Source organism: Arctopsyche grandis, chromosome 5 (genome assembly GCF_051622035.1).
Source record: "Arctopsyche grandis isolate Sample6627 chromosome 5, ASM5162203v2, whole genome shotgun sequence".
Taxonomy (NCBI): domain Eukaryota; kingdom Metazoa; phylum Arthropoda; class Insecta; order Trichoptera; family Hydropsychidae; genus Arctopsyche; species Arctopsyche grandis.
Window position 1 is genome coordinate 15,583,610 of NC_135359.1, and position 20,116 is coordinate 15,603,725.

At 33.2% G+C, this 20,116-nt stretch overlaps 1 protein-coding gene across 1 annotated transcript; it reads right to left on the reverse strand.

Moving 5' to 3' along the window:
• Positions 1 to 783: 783 nt before the first annotated feature.
• org-1 (T-box transcription factor 1) lies at positions 784 to 19,008 on the reverse strand. The gene is made up of 8 exons (XM_077431629.1): positions 18,924 to 19,008; positions 9,903 to 10,059; positions 9,596 to 9,850; positions 9,157 to 9,313; positions 7,141 to 7,296; positions 6,982 to 7,049; positions 1,355 to 1,446; positions 784 to 1,275 (listed from the first exon to the last, which is right to left on the reverse strand). Exons 1-8 carry the CDS (start codon positions 19,006 to 19,008, stop codon positions 791 to 793), a joined length of 1,455 nt encoding a protein of 484 aa, XP_077287755.1. The 3' UTR covers positions 784 to 790.
• Between the last annotated feature and the right edge of the window lie 1,108 nt (positions 19,009 to 20,116).

A 20,116-nucleotide genomic window follows, 5' to 3' on the forward strand; every position in this document is an offset into this window, starting at 1 on the left:
AATTAATTTTGCAGGATTTAAATTTTTTTTAAATCAAAATTCAAGTGATTAAAGACTTTCACAAGGACAACAACTTTAGTATAGTAAAGTATTTTTAGTTTCAAAATTATGGTAGTCTTAATGAAGTAAAATATTGATAATTTATGTATCTATTAATGTTGATCCCTTCTTCTAGGTACATAATTTCAAGTATTTTTTTCATTTATCGTTTTGTAATGAAAAACAGGCTATTTGCCGTTTATTATAATAAAATAAATGCAATTGTAGAAAAGATGTTTAATTTTATTTATAAAAATATTTAATAATATAACTTACTTAAAATTTTTGGTATTTTTGAAGACAATTATGTAAATCAAGTTGACAAAATTTCAATACAATTTTTGCAATAATTTAAATACAAAACATATTTACAAACACATACATACATTCATATAACAATCTATTTTAGACTAACAAATTCATTCACCCATATTTTTTGGTTTTATAAACATACAAATTCAAATACAGATGTATGTATATATGTTTTTATTTAAATTAGATGAAATTTTAATAATAAATCTGAAAATATTATTTTTATTCATTCATTTTATCTAAATAATAAATTAAAAAGTCATTATTTTCTAATCTTAGTCTGAAAAATAATAAAATATTTAGGAGTGTTTATATTTGCATAAAATTTTAATATATTTTATTTTTATTTTTAAATATATGATATGAAAAACTCCTATAGTAGAATGTCACTCCTTTGTATTACTTCGCATGTGATTAAATTATCTAAAAAATATATTAACTATCTAGGCGTAAAATCATGCATTGAATAATTTCCCACATTTGAACCTAAGGATGAATTAGGGGTCGTTCTAGGGGCCAATTGATTTGCACTCGAAGGAAAGTAACCACTTTGGTAAACACTATGAGCAGTTCCACCATAAACAGATCTCGGACTTCCTCCGAAAGGACCCGACGAGTTGGGACCTGGTTTAGTAGCGTACGCGGGTATTTGATGATTGTACGTGTGATGATTAACCAGATGATGGTGGTAAATAGGTCCGTAGTTGCACACGTCTCCCGTGTAAGGTTGAGATATCTGTGCCAAATTCGAAGGGTTGGGAATCTGAAGAGTCGGAGGCGGAATGGTTGCAGATGGATACCTAGCTGATGAAACTTGAGCAAGAGCTGCATTCGGCTCGTTTATGTTGTTGTTGTTGGTTGGAGGTAACGTGTTCGTTTGAAGTGACTGCGATCCTGGAGATGGATTATTCACAGAATCTTCGTCTAAAAATAATCATGCCATTACAATTGTATAGATTTAAAGGGCTATAATGAAGTATATATTGTAATAATTAAAAAAAACCTTTTGTCATTGATGTTGGTGTTGTTCTATGTTGATTTCTTCCAGTGCGTTGATTTCCACTTAGTTGCAGCTGGTTCATTACTTCTGTTCCGCTAGAAATATCAATTGAATTTATGTTAATTGTTTTCGATTATTCAAGAGATAAGTTCAGTTTATATATATATATATATATATATATATATATATATATATATATATATATATATATATATATCATCATCATCATTTACAGCCATTCGCCATCCACTGCTGGATGAAGGCCTCTCCAGCACGCTTCCACTCGTCTCTGTTTTGCGCAACACTCATCCATCTCATTCCGCACATTTTCCTAATTTCGTTCACCCATCTTCCTTGCGGTCTTCCTTTTACTCTTTTGCCTTCTCTCGGGTACCATTCAAGCACTTCTTTTGTCCACCTTTCGTCCATCCTCCTAGCTACGTGACCCGCCCATTGCCATTTCAATCTCTTCACTCTATCCACTATGTCCACTACCCTTGTCATATTTCTCACCCACGTGTTCCGCTTCCTGTCTTTCCTCGTTATGCCAAGCATACAGCGTTCCATACTTCTTTGAGTGCATTGGATTTTATTTTGCATCTTGGCGTTCAGTGTCCAAGTTTCACATCCATACGTCATCACTGGCAAAACGCATTGATCAAAGATCCTTTTCTTCAGGCAGAGTGGCATTTTTGATTTAAAAACAGCATTCATCCGTCCAAATGCACTCCACCCCAATTTCATACGTCTCTTTATCTCTTCATTTTTACTACCAGACATGTCAATTATTTGACCTAAATATAAATAATTATTTACTACTTCTACTGGTTTATCATCTAAGGGGATGCTATCAGGCATGCAATAACTATTGAACATTAGTTTAGTCTTATCTACGTTAATTTTTAATCCTACTTTTCTACTTTCCCTGTCCAGCTGTGTTAGTCTGATAAGTAGGTCAGCTGAATCACGAGCTACTAAAACTATATCGTCTGCGAACCGAAGGTGACTCAAAAAGCGACCATTGATGCTTACTCCGGCTGTATCCCAATCCAATTTCCTGAAAACTCCCTCAAGCACCGCATTGAATAACTTGGGCGAGATTGTATCTCCTTGTCTTACTCCTTTTCCTATGCTAAATCTATCTGTACCTGAAAAAATTTTAACTGAAGCTGTGGCATTCTTATATATTGTAGCTAACAGTCCCACATAGGGTTCCGGCACTCCCTGTGTTTTTAGAGCGTTAAGTACTGCATTATGACTAACTGTATCGAAGGCTTTCTCATAATCGACGAAACCTAGGCACAGTGGCCGTTGATATTCGTTGGCGCGCTCGATTAGTTCGCCAACTACTTGGAGGTGGTCCATTGTGCTGAAATTTGCCCTAAACCCTGCCTGCTCTATAGGTTGGTTCTCGTCGAGGATATTCTTCAGCCTTTCTGTAATAACCTTCGTGAAGAGCTTGTAGACCGCTGAAAGTAGACTAATGGGTCGGTAGTTCTTGATATCGCTTTTGTCGCCTTTTTTGTGTATTAAAATGATAGTTGCGTTATTCCATCCTTCTGGTATAGCTTGGTTCTGGATGCATTTGCTGAAAAGCCTAGCTAAGATATTAATTAGGGGGGGGCCGCCACATTTTAGTAAGTCGATGGGAATATTATCTTCCCCTGGGGTTTTACCATTCTTTGCAGTTTTTAGCGCGGCCTCTACTTCGCTAGGCAATACTGCAGGAACCCTTTGGCCGTGTGTCGATTCCAGAGTGGGGAATTGGCCGTTGTCGTTCTCGTATAGTTTTGCATAGAACGTGTAAACTCTGTCTATGATATATATATATATATATATATATATATACGATATTTATTTAAAATTATGCGAATAATAGCTGTGGATTCAAATAAATTGCAAAAACATTAAACGTGTCACGGAAAATTTAATAGCAACACGGGAAAGGAGAATGAAAAGTGTGAAATATTTCAAGATGAAGACATTATAACGAGCTCTTATATTAAAAATTTAAATTCCAAGGAGATAGAGGAGTCCGAATATCAACGAGTAAAAATAACCCAATTTATTTCTCCACAGGCGTGCAGTCGAACTTATTATAATTATTATAATATAGAAGTTAAATTTCAAGTATAAGAATAACATTAATTCATCATACATACGCCAATCTAAAATGTTCTTATTGATTGATTCATATTACAATTGACTCTAATATACAGATATAACTTCAAATGCATTTAAAGTGACATCCATTACTACCTATCTCATATCTACATACATCATATTATATACATATTTATGAAGATCAAAAGGTGCAGACACAGAGTGGGTGGGGCATGGCACGTTTTTTTTTAGATAGTTTTTGCACATACAAAAAAAATGCTCCTAGGTCAAATCTATACCATCGCGTCTATTCTCAATCCCCATCCCCTGGAGGGTTTTAGTGATATTTTATCCTTGTATTGAAATAAGTTTGACAGTAATTCCCATGTTTGAAGAAATGTAAGAAATTTGTCGAAATAATAAGATCATACGAATTAACACAGCTGGAGTCGACTTAAACGTGTCGTGTCATACTTTTATGTGCGTTCTTACTATAGGACCAAAAACACACACTAAACTCACTGACTAATCTACAAAGTACATTCTTACCCCCAAATACAAATTAACTGAAACATATTTTTGATATTCTAAATTTAAGTTTTCTGCATTTGAACAATTCGAAATATTGATATTTTGAGACATTAGCGTGACAGAGGAAAGCGCCCCGAGATTATATTTAAATTTTTTCATATATTCTTGCACGGTTTTGTTGTTGAGCGTTTTTTGATGGTGGTTTTGTCACTACGCGGTTATGTCTCGCGGTTTTGTTGCCTCGCGTTAATGTCGGGGTGGTTTTGTCGGGGCGCTTTTATACCGAGCGATTTTGACCGCCTGCTTTTCAATTTATGCCGTCACTTTTTCAATCTTACATACCAACGATACTACATAATTATATAGGAAGAAAATTAATTAACATGAATATACGCCCATCACAGCTGGAAACTACGAGTGCGTTCCGTGCCGCAATTTCTAATTTTTGTTCTTACCATAAGTGGATTCATTCAAACCCTTTACAAACTAAATATGCACAGAATAAGCACAGTCATATTTTTTTTGAAATAAAATATTTAAGAAAAGATAAGCTAACCACAATTAATCTTTTTATTTTCAAAAGTCATACTTTTTTCGACGGCACTGATTCATTAGGAGCTGATTGTTAGTATAACCCATCTTGCCCATAAACATTTCAACCGAGGGCTTCTCAAAACAAACAGCCTGTCGTTGGTTGGAGAGTCGCCGTTCGAATTTTTCATTGTATATTTTCATTGAATCTATTACTTTTGCATATCGATATGCAATTGTAAACACCTACTGACGAAGACAGCTTCCCATCTTTATTTATAGTGTATCGCATCCATCACCGGTCTGTGTAACAAAACATGCCTATTTTTCAAATACACAGCCACATGACGTCGGATAAATATGTCATTTAAGATTTAAATCGTTTAAATGTTTACGGATCAATGACGCCATTTCAAAGATTCAATCCGAGTTTAAAAAAAAATAAACACGCACATACACATCTTCTTTCGGCACGTTGATGTACGACTGCGTTTATAATAAGTGGCACTAGATGTGTGGCCTTTCGTAATTCTCACTGACGGTAACTGTCAAAACATTACTGACTACTCGTCAGTCAGTGAATCGAAACATATTACATCGATATTTTTCAAGAAATTATATTTTGGTTTCACGCAAATTATAGACACGTTGATAAATTTGTGTCTATATAACTACTGAGTAAGGTAGAGTCCATTTTTAATATATTTTTGTTGAATTTCTCAGTAACTACGTAGTACTTACGAATTTATATTTTATTTCATTTATAAAGCACGAAAAAATCAAGTTTTCAGAAGTGTGTGTCGCTTTTTATCGATTTTTGGAACTACGAGTAGATCCATTATATGTGTAATATTAGACTTGACTTTGTTGATCAAATCAAATATTCCCCAGTGAAATTATACTTTCACTAGTAAAGGGTATATATTCGCTAACTCAGTCGATATATATGTACATACATATCACACAAATCAGGACATTAAAAACATACTTTAAACTTTGGTGCTAGATCATTACTGCACCAATCGAAAGAAAGGATTGAGGAATTTCCAATTTATGAAATATTTCCATTCAGTTCCGTTAATAATTCTATTCAGTAATAAAAACGGTCATATAAAGTTGTATTTGGATAAACTGCAAAAGTTGATCTAACATCGAAAAAATTCGCCTAATGATGTAATTAAACATTTATACCCCGAACAAGATATTGAAAAACTTTTGTCGAAGGTAGAATAAGAATACACAGCATTAAAAGTAAAGTATTTGGAAAATGAATTCCCTAAAACGCCAGTGAAAGTATACTTTTATATGTATATAATAATACAAATGTATGTGGTTAAGATTTTTTTGGCTTATCACGACTAGACAAGATCTGAACCACAATAACCCACTGAGAATATCCATTTGTATTCTAAGTTTTGAAATAAAAGTAAATATATTTCTAAATATATATGTATTTATATTAAAATAAAAGTAAATATAAATATATATTTCGATTTGTCAGTTTTAGCCATAAATTGGATTGGATATCCGAGGATGAACACCCTTTTAGATAGAGCATTATGTTTTCACATTGTGTGTAGCGAGCACAAAGAGCGCGTAAAATCTACATATGAACCGTTATATTTGAAAGTGGCATAAGTCCATTTTTCTTCATTTCGAGAACTATTTCGCAAAACATTAAATTTATTGCTTTACAATATTTAAAAATACTGGTGGCCTGTAGTACTTTTATTCTGCTCTACCGAGATTCTGGACATATCGAATTAAAATAAGTGATAACAATTTGTGAATGAAGTCAAACAGAAATAGTGTGTTTGGAACTCAAAATTGGACATCCGCCACTTTCAAATATAACGATGATGCTTTTTATGTGTGTACTTCTATTTGAAAATCTATTTAATATGTAAAATAATTACAACTATCGTTTACTAATCGTTACAACTATTTTTATCGTTACAACGTTACAACTAATAATTACAACATAGAATACTTAAGGTTAACATTGACTGAATTGAACATTTGATTGGAATAGAGGATCATACGGAGATTTTTTCACCAATATAAGTTCGATTTAATCTAGAGAAACGCTCAATATTTATCCGTACAAGCTTTGATACTCGGAAAAGTGGAAAAAGGTTGGCGATCGAGTCCCTCCGTTTCTCGGAGAGTTTTCAAAATTGTTTACGAGTGGCGGTGTCTTTTCAGTAGCGTTTAAAGAGCGCTAAGTTAAATATTATCGCCTCAGAAATTGTTACAATTTTATTAGCGGAGATGTATATTGCTACCATATGCTGGGAACTACGCGTGCCAATAATAGAAAGTGCTCTCGCATCCCGGACACTTTACCGCCGGCAAACGATCCGTCTTTATTTATTTTATTTTTTCCTCTTATTCCGTTTCGATTTCGCTGTTTCGCGGCAAAGCTATAAATTATGCACGTTCAAGTGGAAGCGGAGAGCACTCACCAATCGTCGGGATCGCAATCTCGAAAACCTTTCGCGAACGGATTACTCGCAATTTTCAACTGGGTGATCTGAAATAATAAATATTATATTATATACATATATGCTTGTGATGGAACAACTTCAGTTTGATTTATTGCTACGGAGCACTTATGAACTTACTCGGTGGTTTTGGTAGGCGGTCACGGCCGTGAAGCAAGTCTCGGGAAAAACGAACGTTCGGTAGTTTGCCGTTGTGTCAGCTGGTGGAGCACCTCTCGGAGGCAAGTACACTACGTGGAATCGGGGCTGGTATCGATGCATCGAGTTTAATATTATCTGAAATTGAATGTTGTAATATGTACATACATAAAATATTTTAATTTTTACCATATATGTTATAACAGGTTGGCTCAAATCGACACCTATGGTCAAACTTGTTCATATTGTAACGTAGGAACATGAGAGAGAGAGTATCCACCACTAGTCTAAGTGCATTCGTGGGTGAACAATAGATACCTCATATTAGGCTAACGGGACTAACAAAGGATACGCTGGAGCTCTCACGAACCTGGGTGAATGCGTGCGTAAACAGACTCGACAGGGCAGACCTTTAAGTGCCTAGATAATAGACATATTAATGGATCGGGGAAGCTGTGCTGTGCAATTAGTTCTATATATAGGTACACAAGGTAGATTAGATTATTCTGGAGTGAGCGGTAGTCCCGTGTGAACCTCTTCAATCAGTGAATAATTTACGTATGTGGGATTTAGTTTTCTAACCTAGAATAATGCATGTATGATTGATTAGGTTGGCATGCATGAGTAGAATGAATGGTGAAGTTGGCAGTACGTAATGTGTCGGAACAGTTTAAATCATTGTAGCGCTCCACCTAATAAACAATGTTTTAAACCGCTCAACGATTCTCATTTCACTGTACCGCCTATGTTTCCTGACAACCAGATATATATATCTTGCCAGAAAAATATCGTCGATCAGTGTTTCTTGCCAGTGATGACATATGGGTGTGAAACTTGAGAATTGAACACCAAATGCACTTAAAGAAGTATGGAACGCTGTTTGCTTGGCATAATGAGAAGAGATAGAAAACGGATGTGGTTTAGAAGTATGACAAAGGTGGTTGACGTAATAGTGAGGGTAAAGAGATTAAAATGGCAATGGGTGAATCACGTAGCTAGAAGAACGGACGATAGACGAACGAAAGAAGTGAAGAATTGTACCCGAGAGAATGTAAAAGGGTGTAAGGAAGGCCGCAGGGGAAATGAGTGGGTGAAATCAGAAAAACGTGTGGGGTGACATGGATGAGATGGAAAGATGAGAGAGAAGTATGTTTGAGAGGCTTTCACCAAGCAATAGATGGCGAATGGCTGTGAATGAATTATTATAAATTAGACAGTGGTGACAAGTAGAGGGTAGGTAATCAATATTGTGAAGAACCGTTTCAACAATCAAATCAAATAAATTGACAAACTCTGATTGGAAACGATCAACTTGGAGTCACAAATATTCATACAGAAGTACATACTTCAAATCATATCGCAGCTAAATCGCAAATTAAGATAAATTAAATGAATAGTATTAAAGAAACTAGGACGGATCATTTTTGGCACTGCCACAAGATTAAAAATTTAATTCACATTACAGATTGCAATTTTTAATAGGATGATACTGAAATCATTATTTATTCACGAGTTATGGTAATGGTAATGTATGGACGTTAACCACAAGACTACTACATACATAATCAAATGCATGCAGAGAAGCGTGGAAGATGTATATTTTGAACAAAAAAAAAAGGGATGGAAAGAAGAACACATGGAAGGAAATTATATCTCAAAAAGGCTGACAATTGGTGATACATATAATTGAGCGATTGGATGACAGATTGAAAAAAAAATCGCTAGAATTGTGTCTGTGAAAAAAGGGAATAGAAAGGTCTGTGGGAATCTGAAAGAACGTTGGGTAGACAGATTGAAATTTTTTTTTAAAAATTGTAGTTATAAAATTATTGATGTAATAAAGGATATTGAATATGTAATTGAGGAATATTGTTTGTTAAAATTGTCTTCTATGAATATAATAGGAGTATTTAAACTTGCTTTATCAAGCATTTAAGCCTACATATATTTGAGAGTAAAAGTGATAAAAGCAACTTAATTACAAACATTTTCACTTACATGTCCATTATCATCCAATTGATTGTTGGTTAGTTTCAGTTTGTCAAACGAAACTAGCTGCTTCATCCATTGAGATCCTGGAGCTGGTGAATCAGGGTGCACATGGATGCGGGGTGGTGACGTAGGATCGGCTTTTCCGGCGACGACCCATGACGAGCTAACAGCGATAAGCAAAATAAAAAAAATAATATATGTATGTATATATATATATATACATGAAAAATGTCTTATACGAAAATTTGTCATTCTAAATTATCTGAAGGATTGCAAACATCTGGGACGTACGACCCATCTGCTAAAACTTGCCGTGTAAAACCGTTTCGAACGATAAGATAAATTTGCCTCAAAAACTTTACGCTCCACTTGAAAATACCCTACCAATCGAAGCCAACCACTTTAAACTGCGGTGGGTAAAACACTTCATAATTTTTAAACGCACCTGTGAAAAGCGTATCTGTATCTCTTGTCATCCACGGGCACAAAGTCCATAATTAGCATATAGTCAGCAGACGGATCCAAACCACCCAATCGAGCCTGGAAAGCCGGAAACATTCTACGACCAGCTTTCGTCACAATCATTTCTGTACCCAGCTCGTGAAACTCGTCCCACAAAGGTTTCATTTCTAATATTGCGCAGCAGGATGCAAGACTCGGATGGATCGGCAAACTCTGCAATAGTTGAAAGTTTTCATTGCTAATTTTATTTACCACTACATCTAGTACTTTAATTATATACATAGAGATACTAAACCTCTTTTCTTTGGGTCGATCTGTGTAATGGAAGGGGTGTAGAGTCGTCATTGTCAGAGCCGGAATCTCCTGCTATTCCGGCACTTGGAGAGCACACGTCAGTTCCGCCAGTGCGAGAATCCAACCTGCTTCTTCCAGCGCTCTGAAGACATGCTGAAAACAAAGGCGAAATGTACATTTAGATTTATAAATTAAAATCAATTGAAAGCATACTGCATCATATTGGGCATAATCTGCATTCGAGTGGGAATATGAGGCAGGGACACGGCGTCAACCCAGAAGAGGCGAAAGAGCCAGAGACACTCGAAATAAATTTCAAAGTTCAATACCGTCTTGGTTGGATGCCGTTCATCTATTTGGCTATTGTCCCCTTGGCTAGTTAGAGGCGCATACTTCGAGTGCGTGAGCAATCTTCAATGGAATGTTTTCCCTCGGGAAACTTAGCGTCCCCACTCATGCATTGTATGCAGAGTTATTCAGGGCAGCAAATTCAACAACGACGAACTTATTATGATTATTTTGGAACAGATTAAATTTTATGCACGTACATATATACATACATATGTATGTTATAGTCGAAGAGTATTTTCAGTTGTAATATATTCCAACTGGCGTTTTAGGTCATTCATATTCGAATACAATTCAACTAATAAATCATAGCTCTACAAGTGCAAATATACTTTTAACAATGTGCGCCAATTGTAATATAACAGTTGAGTTTTGACAGTTCTAATGTTTTTACGAATGCTTTAGAATTCAATAATGCGTAAAAATTTGCTAGGTATTATCAATAAAGGTAATTAGTACCGTATTACGATAGCTCTAAGAATGTGTTCAAAACAAAAATGTGACTGTCCAACTCAATTCACTAGTCGAATGTCGTTTTCACGAAAACCTAACTTGGTAACAACTTATAGTTGAAGTGTATTTTCAGTTGTAATGTATTTTGACTGGTTGGAATGTAATTCGCCATATGAATCAACTTACGTTCGTTAGACAGAATATATTCCAACTAGTCAAAATATATTACAACTGAAAACTCACTTCAACTATAACGGTAGTTGGCACCATGTTAGATGGAATGCATTCCAACTAGTCAAAATATATTTCAACAGGAAGAGACACTTCAACTGTAAAATATATATTTTTTATGTTTTAAGAAAAATTCTTATCAGCATCAAAAATATTTCATCTGATTTGAATCCTTATGAGTAGAGGTAGGATAGTCACAGTGCTATCCATTGTTCGGCAAACCTTTAACAATGCATTTACAACCTTTGAACAATACACGGCCCCCTCAGGTTCCAGTGACTACTTATGAGTGCATTTATTTTTAGTGTAAGGAAATTTTATACTTTTTACTTTTATATTGTACCATAATGATTCAATAAGCTAATATTTAGTAAATATTCATATGTACATATGAAGGTATATTCTTGAAAGCTCATAGGAGTATTGCTCCTCCATATTCCTCTCCTCTTCTATGTAATCATCCAGTTTATTATACAACTGAGATCCTTTATGTACAATTACATATGTACGTTTGGTATTAAAAGATGCATACTCCTTCATTGATTTTTGGCACAATTACTTAATAGTTTGGCTAAGTTGAGTTATTAATGCAATTTTTTTCCCGTCTTAAAATTTTATCACAGTACATTGGTAACTTTTCAAAGTAACGTTCCACTTAGTTTGCCAATACAATGTATAAAACATTGATTTAGAATCATATATCGATTAATTTCCAAAATCCATAATTGAAAAACCAATGGGTAAAAAATTTGTAGAAAATAAAAACTAATAGTGTTTATACAATTATATAGGATTCATAGATACATGGATACAATTATATAGAATTATATAGGATTCATTATAAAAAAATCATTTTTATAATGAATCCTAATATATTGCAATATTTATTCAATTAGGTTTTGTGGACGTGTATATTGAACACAGGAACAGCAATAATATTCGTAGTAAATATGCGCTGCTTAATTTTTAAATTTATTGATAATTTAAATAATATATGTATGTACATATCTGTCAAAGTGAAATAAATTAAAAAAATTGCAGGTGAAATAAAATCAAAATTCAAAAGTAAAGATTTGATTTTAAACATAAATTCATAGAAAATGATTGATATTGATTGTTCACTACAATTTAAATAAAACGATTATGGCTTAACTTTTCTAAAAATGATTGACAGTTAAATTTTCGACGCAAGTTCAGCAAGACTTTCAATGACTGTCATATTTGAAAACAATCTATAATTTTAATGTCTGGTCTGTATCTGCGGCGAACATATTCTACATACATACATATATACATCATCTTCAAACCAAATTTACATTATGCGATGATATCGATCAGATCCGCACGGTCCATATGTGAAATATGTGAAAATCAATGGTAATCCGATTTGGGAGGCGTCAAAATGCTATTTTAAATAGATATGTTCTAAATCTTCGATTTAGGCTTAATGAATACATACGTTGGAGTGACCCTGTATTCGATTATATTTATTTAAATTTAACATGTCAATTTATTACATTTAATTAAATTATACGTTAATATATGTGTCAACGCGACGTGACCAATTTCAAGAAATTTATTATTCTTCAGCATATTTTTAAGCATTTCAAATATTCAACGATGATACGAAGTGAATTTGAAACTCGAACATTTTGATTTATTGGCGACTACACGATTCTTTCGCTTTTATTTCCCTTTAAAATGAACACCTTTGATTTATGGTCACGTGCGGCTATAAAGAGTACATATTTGTGTCCGATATTTTTCTTGACATTGATATACATACACAGCATAACACATTCACCGAAATTATACATTTTAAATGTAGATTATAGTCATCCTTGTACGTAAGGAAGCGCTCGTTGTTCTGGCATGAATGATGTGGACCAATTCCCGTTGGCTGTTAACAATGGACAACAATTCGACCAATGTTGCATGGCGCGTGCCCGACACTTAAATTTATTAGTTCAGTTCACCAGGTGACACTTGCGAGGATCGCAGTCTGCCAATTTGACCAAGACCAATCAGACGAAATAGATATCTAGAGCTTGCCGACCGAACGGACAATATACATACATAAGTACATAGTTTAAAGATGCTAGTGTGATGCCTGTTTATATTTATGAAAATTTCTTCAAAAATCGTTTAAACCCTTCAGAGTTAAAATATTAGAGTATCAGGTTGGTCGGTTCATTCCGATACATTGTATATAAATGTCTTCAGAGACGGAAACAGGGGCGTCACATTGTGGCACGCGAGCGTCTTAATAATTTATGTGCCTTATGGCATCTGGGCGACGGTTATAAAATTCGCCGTATTTAAGATCAAATTATAGACTTTCAAAGCTTTGCAAACTTTTTTTCTACTTTTTAAATAATTTACATACATAGATAGTCATTACATACATATGTATAAACAATTTGAAATAAATGGAAATTCAACACTATGTGCAATATTTGAGTCGTGGAACTTGATTGACAGCTTTATATTTTATTCTATATGTTACAGTCGAAATGTATTTTCAGTTGTAATACATTCCAAGTGACGTTTTAGGTCATTCATATTCGAATACAATTCAACTAGTAAATTATATCTCTACAAGTGCAAATACACTTTCAACAATGTGCACCAGCTGTAATATAATATAACAGTTGAGTTTTGACAGTTCTAATGTTTTTACGAATGCTTTAAAATTCAATAATGCGTTAATATTTGCTAGGTATTATAAATTATGGTAATGAGTAAACTAGTATGTTCATAAATGAACTAAATGTACACTTGGACTGTAATGCACATATACTCCATATGTATCTTCATATATGCTATATAGTAAAATTGTGAATTGGTCCCATTTAGTGGTCTCAAACCTGTGTATTCGAATATTTATATACAAACTTTGTCGATTAGATGCAATGTACATATGTATGTATGTACATATGTATATACTGGACTAGAATTCTGATAAAATTTTAATTATATTTTGACCTTTTCAATACTCAGCCTAAATATTTTGAAGTTTATTATTCGATATTCAATATTGGAATGGTTCAAATATTTGTTTAATTTAATCGTATTGTTTAAAAAGCGAGAATATTGATTTTTTAAATTTATTTTGCTTTATTATTTTTGAATATTTAAATTTTAAGATTTGTTTTTCAATGTTTCCTTATATGATTCTAGACAATACTTATACGATCGTTAAGACCTTTTTGGAATAGATTTAAAGATAACAACATGTGGTAACGATTTGCAAAATCGTATAAACACAGAATTGGGTTTGCTTGTCAGAAAAATTTAAATAATATTTCAAATACATATGTATGTATGTATGTAAATATGTTTATGATCTAATTTAAACATTGTTGCAGTGGGTTTATTGTTAGTGTAAATATAATGGCGTTCTAGTCATGGTGTATTGAATAACTTGTTAGACTAGAATTTCTGTATTTTATAAATGATATTAAATAAAATATAGGCGTTGATGAAAAACAGTTTGAGAGTAGGTTTGTCCGCAAGTAATGATAACATAATTAAGGTAAATTTTCGCTTTCATTCACGATTTATACAGAGTCACACGAGATGGTTATTTATGCCGGGAGATTTCGAATTTGGTCGTCGGAAACCGACACATAAATCTTCTTTGCTGGCGGGCTTGCCCCAGCAGTTGAGCCACCGCGCTTTAAAAAAGATTTATGCCATGAATTTGTTGCACTAATTATTTGGCGTAAGACCTATTTGTTGTCTCGATCGCTATGCCTATTTTTTGACATGTCATGTGTTCGGTATGCAAGAACATTTATATTGTCAGTAGTCTCGGGTGCTTCTTTCCCTAAAAAGTAAACATTTAATTGCATTTGATTGTTTTATTTATATACGTAATTTTTAATTGATGAGACAGCCCTCGTACGACATTTGCGTTTAGATCCCGTCACTCAGATATTGTGTGAGTATTTTAACGTGGCATTTTGACGTTGACACTTTTGAGTCAACCGACACCTACATACATGAAACAAAGCTACTCTTCCTAATGACCATGTGTTTTTATTATATTTTCACCTTTCTGTTTGAAAACAATCTAACAAATGAGATTTAAATTATCAAGCGTGAAATATTGTCACATAGCTTTAGTTGTACATACATATATATGAATTGGTTCAGAAGCATCAAAAATAAAATTAAGTATTTAATTCATATTAATAATCTCTTTTAATACCTACATATGTATCTTTAATTTGTAAGTCATCTTTCGTTAAGATATTAATTCAAGTAAATTAGTGATATAAATACATATAGTATCTTGTGTATGTGCATATGCATGTATGTACATACATACATACATTTGTCCTACACATGTTTCCTATTTATGTATATGTTACAGGCAAAGTGTATTACCAGTTGTGATATATTTTGACTAGTTAAAATATGTTTCATCTATCCACGTAGTAATCTGAGATACTCACTCTCATATGAAACAATGGATTTACAATCTGACTGGTCAGAATCAGTCAATATTTATTCCATTCTTCGTTGTATTCCGTTTCTTTTATGTGTTTACTTTTTGAATATGATTCACAGAACCAGGCTTTCAATGCGGCCTGATTTCGATGTATGTTATTTACAGTATTGCTTTTAATGAAAATATCACTTGACTACTAATTTGAGTCGAAAAGTCGCATTTTTGTTTTGAACACATTCTTGGGATTATCGTAATATGCCATAATCTCAAACTCTTTGGCATAATTTTGTAATGGTAAGTAATATTAACGCGTTGTTGTATCCTAAAGCATTCTGTAAAAAAAATCTGAATAATTCAAGCTAATATATAATAACTAGTGAGTACTGTATTTCCGCTTGTAGATACTAGTTAATTTGTGTTCAAATATAAATTATATAAATAGCCAGATCAATAATACATATTACAACTGGTAATACACTTCGACGGTAACATACATTATATTTTGTATAATTTAGTTGTTCAGAAGTTTGTTATGAGTATATCATTGGTGTGGTGGTTATAATGACGAAATAAAATAGTCAAAATTATATTAAGCATTTAAATATAAAATTCAATAGTTCGGTTATGGTTTACAGTTGTATTTTTTGCTCAGCAGGCAACCCATGGACAAATAAGATTTATAATAAACTTGAAGTGGACGAACTCATACAAATGTATGTCACACACCATTGGTCGTTGTGTGCGGTCTTAACGGTTCAACCCCAAATATAGTACCAACATATATAGTTAATTGAAACATTATGAAATAAATATGTATATTTAGTTTTGAAAAGCGAATATCTTGTGAACATTTGTAGCAAAAAAGGATCCAGAGATAGCTGGGTGGTTGAAGTGATATTTTGATAAGGACAGCTACCAAAGGAGTATCACCGGTTTAACGGTACTGTTTTCAAGGGCTTGGTGATTTATACGCGTTTCAAATGCCGTTTGTGGTTTCAGCATTAATACCAGACAAGTCGTGACATACCGAAACAAACTGCTCGCGCATGCTTCGAAATCCAAAATTCCATGTCGCATCCCCCTCACGATATTTGACGAATTTTTTTGAACACACTTCAAAGTGTCTCGTTTTCGGGTAGAAAACGAGACACTTTCGGGTGTTTTTGGGGTAGAAAAATATCCACACAAATTCCTCAGTTCGGATAACAATTGTTGAACAATAACAATAAATATATTAAAAGTATTGTGCAAGTAATTATATGACAGGTATAAAAGCTTGATCAAAAAGCATGAGAACAATAAGTAAAATATCATGTTTTTGAAAATGAAATTTGATCGAAAGTTGTGTATTTGTGTACCATGTTCCTGGTTTGACAAATGGCAATCAATCATTTCCCGTAGACAAATGTGTCTATTTTTTTGCATATATATTTCAAGAGTTTTGGAAAAAGACCACACGTACTACGTCTGAAGTTCAAAATATTCTTTATATAATTTTTTTTTGCATTCTTGTGTTCGTATATGCTACTGGTATTTCTTCAGAAAAAAAATCAATTAAATTGTAACATTATCTATCGAGTTCACAGGAGGTCTGTCGAAAATATTTATGTTCGCATAATACGGTCTCATGGACCGGAACGTGCGGGCAAAATGAAGTAGTATTTAGTCAGCCTTCTCTAATGACCCTATAACTGTTGGGGTCCTTGTTCTAAGCGATTTTATTTTTAAATTTCAGAGCTTCCGAAATTCATTTTAAAATTTGTGATTTCTGAATTGTAATTATAATAGATGATTAAATAAAAATCTTTATAAGATTTTTGTTATGCTATAAATAAGATAAATATAAAGAAGATTTCCGTATATGGGTTATTGTTACGGGTGTATCTTCCTATTGAAATATATTTTGACTAGTTGAAATATATTCCGTCTAGCCCTTTAATTCATATGGCGAATTGCATTCCAACTGGTCAAAATATATTACAACTGAAAATACACTTCAACTATAAGTTGGCTAGATGGAAAGATTTGGTTAGGTTTTTAGGACTAGTAAATTGAGTTGGAAGGTCATATTTTTGTTTCGAACGCATCTTAATACGATATTGCGTAATACTTCGCATATAAAAGAATTACTAAATCCTAAAGAATTCGCTAAATCATCAGAACTGTTAAAGCTCAACTGTCAAATATATTAATTCAATTTAAAGCCATTTTAAAAAAGCCGGAACGAGAGATTGGGAAGTAATATTTTTAGAAGATGTTTGGTGGAGATAATATGTAACGATCTCGCATTTTAAATATTATTTTTAAATGATTTTTATTATGTTCACAATACATTATGTTTTATATATTTCATTTTTACCATAGAAGCCATGACAGGGATGCCATGTGACAAGTGACACATATGATCAAACTTGTAAATAAAAAAAACTTGTACATACGTTTACTAAACAGTAAACGCATTCTACACACAATGTACATACATATGTACGTATATTTTACGATCAACAAATTCAGATTTGCGATAACAGAGGAGGGGATGTCGATTTTATTGGATCCGTCAAAATAATTAAGACGGTCGATCTAGATTTAATAACTATCCAGATCTTGTCAGAATAATTACTCGATTCCACCCGGGAATTGAATCCTCGACCTCTCTACTGGTAAATGGCGTAACTAGTGAGCTATTCTGTAAACGTATTAGGTATAAAGCAAATTGCGTTTAGGTAATCTGTGTTTATACCTGGAGCGAATTAATATCTTGTTGTAATCACTGAGACTCTTCATAAGTGTATTAATATGGTTATAACTTATAAGTGGTGCTATCATAGAATCTCTTGTTTAGTTTTACATTGAAAATGATCAATTATTAATGAAAATTTTAAACAGTGAAGATATGTAAAATCTTCCTGATATTTCAAGCGTAATTCGTCCCACCGTTTGGGAACAATTAGGAGCAGGGATTCTCAGAATGTTGGTGTTCGTTTTGACACGCACATAATGAATGTCCGCCCATTCGTTAGTAAAACGTCCGTGGAAACTTATGTCACCCCGACACTTTTTCTATAGGCCTAGTAAATTTATACCACACGAGGGAACACACCACAAGTCGTATATCCACTTTGGAGCATTTATTGCACCGGTAAATTGTGCCGAAACCCATTTTTAAGATGCAATTTCATATAAAATTCTAATTTTGAACGGTAACGTTCCAGTCTCTGCGATATCATTCAATGTCAACGCATAGATTTGGGTATATTTCAAACACAGGAAATTCGACAATCTTTCGAATCATTAATTATAGTCGATTCCACATGTGTAAATATTGTTACAAGCTCGATCCCCAGTGCCACGTTACGAATCCCTGGGGATTATCACCTTATTTTTTCAACTCATATGTCATTAATCTTTTCCAAGGTATACAAACACACAACTTTCGACAGTTTAAATTATTAACTATGCCGAAATTAAGCAGAAAATGTTCGACTAAATATATTTTTGGCATTTTTTTTTAAATATTGAAAAATCAAACCTTCTATTTGTTTCATAGGGGTGACTGCGCTAGTGTAAGGAGGTGCCCATGGACCATAACAGCATTCTTCAGGCTGCTGCTGCATGATGATTTTTAAATTTTTGTTTTAAAATTTATCTAAAAAGTTTCTGACCAATAGTCAAAATAAACTCGCACAAAATTTTAAAACATCACTTTGTCTGATTGTTTAAAAGTTCACTAATATCACATTGTTTACTTCAAATACATACATGAACACTGTAAATATAAATAATGATTTATTTTAATTACAATTTAAAATCGAAATTAATCTATTTTTGTTCCGCAGACAGTATTACTTAGTATGTTGAATAAATCATTAATCTTACAAACATAACAAAATACATTGAAGTTTCAAAAAGTAAATTTTAATTTCACGTTGAAAGAAAAGTCCGCGGACTAATGAGCCGACGATAGATGGCATTTCTGAGCCATCTTTTGCTAGCGAGATATATTTGGGTATTGAATTTAAAATATTAATTTAATTTCGATGACTTTCAATCTTAATCTACGCATCTGTAATAATTTTAGATGACACATACTTTTAAACGAATTAAATGCGTTATATAAATAATTTACGTTGTAAAGTTTTAACCATTACTTTTGAGCAGATATATAATCCTTTGAAAGCGTGGATAATTTTAGTTTGCGTAATATTTTTGTTAGCAAAGATCTGAAGTGATGATGTGCTAGTTTTCCGTAGGTATACAACGCGGTGAAGAGTTTTCATGTTGTTCGTCTTTTAACGCCAGCTCATTGGGCAACTTGATGTATCTAAAATTACGCAATTGTTGTGTACAAAAACACATCATGCATACGTATAATTGAATGATAAATTCTGCACGTTAATATATCCGTTAACAAAACGATTATTTTCGCGGCTGAAAACCGCGACCTACGATATCCGCTTTTCCGTTGCGTTTTCCGCCGAACATTGTGTCACACTGTCATTGGAATCATTTAAAAATGTCCAAACGCAATATTTATATCAACAGAACAATATAAAAAGAATTTAGAACCACTCAACGCTCCGTCCGCGCTTTCGCCTAGGTTGTAAAAACGAAGCGACCGCTGAAACTTTGCGGAAACGTTTTAAATACACTACAATTTTCTCACACTGCTTTCTTACAGAATTACATCACAAAACAAACGTAAAAATTATTTATATATATTTA